Source organism: Vombatus ursinus, unplaced genomic scaffold (genome assembly GCF_900497805.2).
Source record: "Vombatus ursinus unplaced genomic scaffold, bare-nosed wombat genome assembly UNPS02000582.1, whole genome shotgun sequence".
NCBI classification, from domain to species: Eukaryota; Metazoa; Chordata; class Mammalia; order Diprotodontia; family Vombatidae; genus Vombatus; species Vombatus ursinus.
The window spans coordinates 25316778-25325009 of record NW_020940360.1 but is presented as its reverse complement, the minus strand read 5'-3'; the positions used below and the strand labels follow the sequence as shown (position 1 = coordinate 25325009).

General features: G+C 36.9%; 1 protein-coding gene across 2 annotated transcripts in view; it reads left to right on the top strand.

Moving 5' to 3' along the window:
- The window catches only part of USP45 (ubiquitin specific peptidase 45), an 81926-nt gene that overhangs the window by 53146 nt on the left and 20548 nt on the right, over positions 1–8232 (top strand). For both annotated transcript variants that reach the window (XM_027854520.1, XM_027854511.1), the window contains exon 9: positions 4757–4844. In XM_027854520.1, the coding sequence (XP_027710321.1) occupies positions 4757–4844 (88 nt within the window). The remainder of the gene's footprint in view (positions 1–4756; positions 4845–8232) is intronic.

The window sequence follows — 8232 nt, the reverse complement described above, 5'->3', positions numbered from 1 at the left end:
ACTTAAGGAGGGAATAACATACACACTCAGTTGGGTATGGAAATCTGTCTTACCGTACAGGAAAATAGGGAGGAGAAGGGGACAAGAGAGTAGGGGGATGATAGAGAGGAGGGCAGATTGGGAAAAGGGGTAATCAGAAGCAAATACTTCTGAGGAGGGTCAGGGTCAAAAGAAAGAATAGAATAAATGGTGGGGGGATAGGATTAAGGGAAATGTTAATTTTTCACAGCATGTCTACTATGGAAGTGTTTTGTATAACTACACATGTATAACTATATGGAGTTGCTTGCCTTTTCGATGAGGGTGTGTGGGGAGGGAGGAAGGGAGAAAATTTGGAACCCAAAGTTTTAAAAACACATGTTTAAAAAAAATATATTTTCACATGCAACTGGGAAATAAGAAATAGAGAAAATGGGGTACAGAAGTCAATCCTGCCCTACAGGAAAATAGAAGGGGGAGGGGATAAGAGAAGGGGGGGGAGATAGAAGGGAAGGCAGACTAGGGGAAGGGGTATTCAGAATCCATGCCATCTTGGGGTGGGGGAGGGGTGAGATGGGGTGATAATTTGGAACTCAGAATCTTGTGGAAGTAAATGTTGAAAACTAAAAATAAATAACTTTATTAATTTAAAAAAAAAAACAAAAAAAATGCCTGGAGTCAGGAGATGGCATATTGTATGCAAGGAACAGCAAGCAGACCAGTGGTGTCACTAGATCACAGAGTACATGGGAGTGAGTTAGGGGTTAAAAAGACTGGTAGGTTGGGGAGGGCTTTATAAGCTAAACAGGATTTTATATTTAATCCTGGAGGCAAGAGGGAGCCAGTAGAGTTTATTAAATGGTATGACATGGTCAAACCTGTACTTTAGGAAGATCATTGTGACAGCCGAGCAGGGAGGGGCTTGAGACAGGAAGAACAGGGAGCAGCCTACTGCAGTAGGTCAAGTATTCTACACCAAGGATGGTGTCATTGTCAGAGGAGAGAATGGGACATATGCAACAGATATTATTGGAAAGATAGAAACAATGAGTCACGGCATTTGGTTGGGGGAGGGAGGAGTAAAAGAGAATGAGGAGTTAAGCATGATATATGAGTGTCTACTTTGTTTCCAATTCTTTACTACTACAAAGGTTACTCTGAAGATTTTGACATGTATGGGACTTTTTCTGTTTGTTTACCTCCCTGGAGTATGTATATTGGAGTGGGATCTTTAGTCAAAGTATATACATTTTATAGTCACTTTTTAAGAATAATTCCAAATTACTTTCCAGAATGGCTGGACCATTTCACAACTTAACCAGTATTATGATGTAACTACTTTATGTCTGTCTGTTTGTCTTAAACCTTTCAAGTCTTTTGTCATCTTTTCCAGTGTGCTAGATTTGAGGTAAAACCTGGGTTGTTTTGATTAAATGAAGGTGGAGAAATCACCTCACCATTTGAACTGGATCTACTATAAATTTGTTATATAATCTTAGTTGGGCCCACTGGTACTAGGCAATCCCACTATATCTTCCTTATCAACTTATTATCCCATTCTCCACAGCCACTCTTCCAAACCTTTTCATCCCTCCTCAAACCTACCATGATTGCCCTTCCCCCCCTCTCTCAGCTGAGAACCTTGCCTCTTATGTTACAGAAGAATTGAGACTGTTTGCCATGAACTCGCTGTTCTTCCCTTTTCCTCATCTTTTGCCATGCAGGTGCCTTCTGCCACTTTACCCCTGTCTCACATAATGAAGTGGCCTTACTCCTCACCAAGACTAACCCTTCTGCTTGTTCAGTTGATCCTATTCCATCCCAGCTCTTCCAATAGATTGCTTCCTCTGTTATTCATACTTTTTCACTTATTTTCAATATTTCTCTCTACTGGCTCATTTCCTACTGCCTACACACATGCCCATGTCTTTCTTATCCTGAAAAAAACCTCTCTTGACCCTTCTAACCATGCTATCATCTTGTATCTCTTCTGCATTTTTGTAGCTAAACTCCTTGAAAAGGTTGTCCGCGATGTGTGCCCCCGCTCTCTCTCCTTTCACTCTCTTAACCTCTTAAAATCTGGCTTCCAAGCCTATCATTCCACTGAATCTACTTTCTCCAAAGTTATCAATGATCTCTTGCCAAATTCAGTGGTCTTTTCTTGGTTCTCATTCTCCTTGACCTCTCTGCAGCCTTTGACACGTTTGATCACTCTTTCCTCCTAAATTCTCTTTCTCATTCTCTCTCTCTTTGGGACACCAATGTCCTGGTTTTCCTCCTACCTATCTGGCTGCTGGTCCTCTGTCTCCTTTACTGGGTCTTCCTGGTGTATCACACCCTCTAACTGTAGGTGCCCCACAAGGTTCTGTCCTGGGTTCCCTTCTCTTCTCCCTCTATGCTACTTCACTTAGTGATCTCATAAGCTGTCTTGGATTTAATTATCTCTGTGCTGATGATTTCCAGATCTTCCTTTCTTGTCCCAGTCTGTCTGCTGAACTCCAGTCTCGTGTATTCAAATGCCTTTCAGACATCTCCAACTGGATGTCCAGTAGACACCTTAAACTCAGAATGTCCAGTAGACATCTTAAACTCAATATGTCCAGAATGGAACTTATTTTCTTTTCCCCCAAACCTTCCCCTTCTCATACCTTCCCTGTTACTTTAGAGGACAACACCGTCCTCCCAGTCCCTCAAGCTTACAACCTAGAAGTCATCCTTGATTCTTCACTATCTCGCACACCTCACACTATCTCCATATCCAAGCTGTTGGCCAAGGCCTTTTGATTTCACTTTTACAATATCTCTCAGATACATCCATCCCTTCTCTCCTCTGACATTGCCACCATTCTGGTATAGGCCCTCATCAACTCATACATAAATTATTTCAACAGCCTGTTTTGGGAATCTACTTCCCTCAATGCTCTCCCTACCCAGTCCATCCTTCATTTGACCACTAAAGTAATTTTCCTAAAAAGCAGGTCCATTCATCACTCTCTCTCTCTCACACACACACACCCTACCTCACGTTATCCCCCACTCAGTAAATTCTAGTGGCTTCCTATTACTTTCAGGAGCAAATGCAAACCACTATATTTAGTATTCAAATGCCTTCATAACTTAGTCCCCTCCTACCTTTCTAATCTTAATATACTTTACTCCCCATACTCTTCAGTCCAGTGACTGGCTTCCTGACTATTCCATGAATAAGACTCTCTTCATCTCCAAGCTCCAAGCATTCTCTCTGCTTGTCTCCCATACCTGGAATGTTCTCCTTCCTACACTCTTGACTACTGACCTCTCTGACTTTAGTTCCAACTAAAATCTTGCCTTCCTGTTTTGTGTATCATTGTTCTTTCTCTTCTCCCTACCCTCTTTTTTTTTTTTTTTTTTAAATCACAGGGCTCCAGGATTTACAGGTTTCCAGCAGGATTAGGAAGTCTTCCCCAGTGCCTTTCCTCCATTATTTCCTATCTATCCTGTATCTATATATTTGTGTACATGTTAACTCACTCATTAGAGTGTAAGCTCGTTGAGGAAGGGACTTTTTTTTTTTTGCCTCTTTTTGTATCCCTAACACTTCACATAGTGCCAGGCATTATATAGTAGATGCTTAATAAATGTTTGATTAACTGATTGATTGTCTTCCCCTATTCAAATATTTGTAAGGTCCTTGAGGACAGGGACTGTGTTCTTCTTGCTTATATTTGTATTCCCAGCATTTAGAATAGTGCTTGGCACATAGCAAATGCTTAGTCAATGCTTGTTGACCACTTACTTTTTAAACTTAAAAAGTAGAAACCTTCAGAATTAGTTTCTTAAGGGGCAGCTAGGTGGTGCAGTGGATAGAGCACTGGCCGTGGAGTCAGGAGGACCTGAGTTCAAATCCAGCCTCAAACACTTGACATTTACTAGCTTTGTGACCCTGAACAAGTCACTTAACCCCAATTGTATCACGACAAAAAGAAAAAAGAATTAGCTTATTAAAACATGCAGTTGTTCCAATATTTCAGGCTCTAGAGCTAGCTAATCTTTTTTAAGTCTAGATGGGCAAATAATTCCAGGTATGATAGCAAGAGTTTTCAAGTACTCATGCAAATTCTTTATTATTGCACCTATTCAAAACATCTGTGACTTTAATTCCTCAGTTGTCTTGGGAAACAATTAACTTTTCCATTTTTAACAGTGTAGCCTCATGAAAATATTGTCCTCTGAAGAAGTCCATACTATCAGACTGCTTTTTAGGTCCTTTTGTTAACTTCGTTAAGCTACAGCACCTTCCTAGACAAATGATGTTACAGAGAGGTCATCCAGTGTAGTAATAGTTTTAAAGAAAATATTTTTCATTGTGCAAGAGATAATCTGGAAACTTTCCATTCAGCAAACATCTATTAAGACCTATTGGTCAGAGCACTATACTAGGTGCTAGAAAAGGAACATAGCTTAAATAAACTACTATCTTTGCCCTTTTGGAGTCTATAGTATAGTAAGCACATTATCATAGTTCTCTCTAGGTACTATAAAATTGAACATTATCTATTTTTTGTTAATGTGTCCTAATGGTTTCTTATTTATTGTAGTATTCATATGTCCCATATCTACCTTTATGTGATACCAAGGAAAAGTTTGAGTCATTATGTGAAAATTATTACATTTCTTGAAGCCTTTATTTTGTGATACCGTTATTTTCAAGTATTTTTATATAATACTCACAAAGTTTTTTGTATCATTGTTCTTTCTCTTCTCCCTACCCTTTTTTTTTTTTTTTTTTAAATCACAGGGCTCCACGATTTAAAGGTTTCCAACAGCAGGATAGTCAGGAACTTCTCCATTATTTACTGGATGCAATGAGGATAGAAGAAACAAAGGTGAAGTTTCTTATGGCTATTATTTTAAATATATATATATATATATATACATTTTTTAAATATCAGTATGCCTATTTTCCATAGTGTAGATAATGACCTGCAGAGATGTAACATCATTATAGAATTTAATTTCAGAAGAGCTCAAGTTTATAAATGTTCTTTTAATTTCCTCCATCAAGATAATTTTTCCTTTGGCCATAAGCAATCCATTGATTTCTCAAAACTTCAATATTAAAAGAACCTACATTTCAGTCATTTTTTTTTCTATTTGTTCATGTAGAATGAAATTTTTACAAAATAGCCACATGAACTAATACTCTTTTTAAGCTAAAAAGTAACATGCTATAGAGTAGCCATATCCTTCAAACAAAAAAATCAGTATATCTTAAGCCTAACACTCTTCCATTTTTGCTGTTGCAAACTGAAATAGTGCAGCTCTGTATCTTTATTGCTCCCAATTTTTCTTCCTGCCCAACTTCCATTAGAGGAAAACCAGGTAAGATTAGAATTTTCTAACGGTTTTCATATGTACTTCTTGAGATTGTCCCAACCACTGTTAATTTATTTTATATATTATATTAGTTATTTTAGCTAAACCACTTCATGTAATTACAAAATCCTGCTGTGACATCATTTAGCCATTTATAAGATTCTGCCTGTGCTATTGTATACAGCCTGTCCTTCTAATTTACCTGTTTCTGTGGATGGTGTCAAGGCAGCTAGCTGGCACAGTTGATAGATTCCAGTCTTGGAGTCAGGAGGATTCTTCTTCATGAGTTCAAATCTGGCTTCAACACTTACTATCTATATGTCCCTGGGCTTAATTCTGTTTCAGTTTCCTCATCTGTAAAATGAGCTTGAGAAGGAAATGGCAAACCACTCCAGTATCTTTTCCAAGAAAATCCCAAATGGGGTCATGAAAAATCAAACTGAAACAATTGAACAGTAACAACACAACATTGATGGTGTCATATCCTCCCCAGTTAATCAGACTCAAAACTTTGGAGTGCTCTAGCATTCCAACCATACTGGACTACTGGCTATTTTGTGGTTTCATTCTGGTCCCCACCTCCTCCACCCCACCCCAAACACACACATCCTACACTTCACACAGGACTTGCTACACTGAAACAAACTCACCTCACATTTCTGCATATTAAAATTCTTTTCTTCAAGGCTTAGCATAGGTGCTAGTTCCGTCATGAAGCCTGCCCTGATTTTACCTTAGCGAAAAGTATGCTCTACTTATTCTTAATATGCATTGTTTTGTATTTCTCCTTGGCATTTATCACATTCTGCTTTGTATTGTACTGTATTTTCTTATCTCTCTTCTATCTTTCCCCATTAGATTATAAACTACTTGAGGATAGACTGTGATATTTTTATTTCTGTTAACTAGCTCAGTTGCACATAGTTTCGATGCTTATGGTTGAATTGTTTGTTGAATTGAATGATGTAGAGGAGGATTCCTATTTGAATTGTTCAATACCTTACTTTACTCTTATTTAAATGGGTTAATAATATGCATCTAGTTGGTTGGATGTTAATCATTTATTTAAATATTCTGATAAACTGAGAGATTTAGTAAGATTACACTATGCATTTTCTGTTCCCAACATAAAAAAAATCCTCATTAAGATTTCTATTATTTAATATGCTTTGGCATGTTAAACTATAGCTGTTACAGAAATGGTAACAACTGTGAGTGGAAAAACAATAGATTTGGAGTCAAGGCCCTGACCCATGCAAAGTAATAGCAGAGTGACCTTAGACAAGTCACTTAACCTCTTTGTGCTTCTGTGTTCTTATTTATAAAATAGGGTAAGTATAATTCTTATCTCATAATGTTCATGTGAGGGAAATGCTTTGAAAAATGCTTTTAAGATGTTGCATAAATATGAGTCATTATATGAGAGACAGCATAATATAGTAGGAAGAGTATTAAATTTGAAGCCAGAAAAACTGTGTTCAAATCCAAGCTATGGATCACATCTTATCTGAACCTCAGTTACTACTTCTACCAAATGGAGATAATAACATCTGTAGTAAGCTATCTTGTCTGTTGTTATGAGACTCACATAAGGTGATTAGTGTAAAATGCTTTTCAAACCTTAAAGCACTATATAAGCATCAGGTACTACATTATTCTTCACATATTTCAGAGTGAAATGTACAGCAGTAAATAGGTCTTTAAGTTGATTCTTACTGTGTTTTCCAAATATGTACTATTTTTTTCTTTTGCAGCCAGCTTACAATCCTAATGAATTTATTAGATTTTTAAACTGTACTAACTGTGGTTAGTGTAGACTTTTCTTTATTATTTTTAATATTTATTACACAGAAGTTAGCAACTAGCAATTTTTTTAAATTATTTGACAAAGCATGAAGTCTGTCACAGAGTAAAATCCCTAACTATAATACTGTGCTATATTCTGTAATTATTGTAACTGTAGAATTGGAGGAAGGATAGCTGAATGAGAAATTGTGAAAGTCACATACTAGATAGTCAAAGTAATGTGAGGCCTACTTCCCCATAGATAATGAAATTGTCAGTTAAAATAAAACTAATTAAGTCAGATTGACAGAAGAAACTGTTGTCCTTAGTTTTATAAGTGCAAATTTACTGTTTGTTGTCAGGCACTTTAATGCAACTTAAATTATAATAGCTGATTTACTTTTAATTTTTAATGTCCATTTATGATACAAATATAGATATATAGATATTTATTCCTATCATTTGTGCTACCAGGTTAATGAAATTTGGTGCTATCTCCTTCTGCAATTAAACAATTCCTCTTTTATCGTAACAGTGCACATATGAATGTTGTGTGTGTGTGTGTGTGTGTGTGTGTGTGTGTGTGTGACTTTATCACCTCAAACAGCTCAGCAAGATTACTAGGAAAAGCTCTTTTTTTCTTAATTTAGATAGTGTGACAAAATTAGTGTCAAGTCTGAGGATCTATTCAGCCTTGTGAGCAATGACAGTTGTGCCAGTCAGATACAGTGAGTACGCAAGCAGTAGCAGCATTGTCTAGCCTGGGAACTCCACAGCTGTTAATCGTGCTATTGTTGTAGAGTGTCACTACCATGTGTTTTTTGATTGAAAAAAGCCTATAGCAATATGTCTGCCACCAGAATTCTTTAGAAATAATTACAGCTACTGACCTTCTTTCGGGCTATTTTCATAAAATCTCTTCTAGTGAATGTAAAGTTTAGGAAAGTAATCCTGTTGAATACAAAGATAAAGTGAATGCTTCTGCATTGTAGGAACAGTTTTTTGGAGAATAGTTGCGCAGAACAATCTAATTGTGTTCATGTAGAGCCTTCTGTTTGACTCACTAATACTAAAAACCTTAACATATAAGCTGTATAATTGAGAGAAATCATT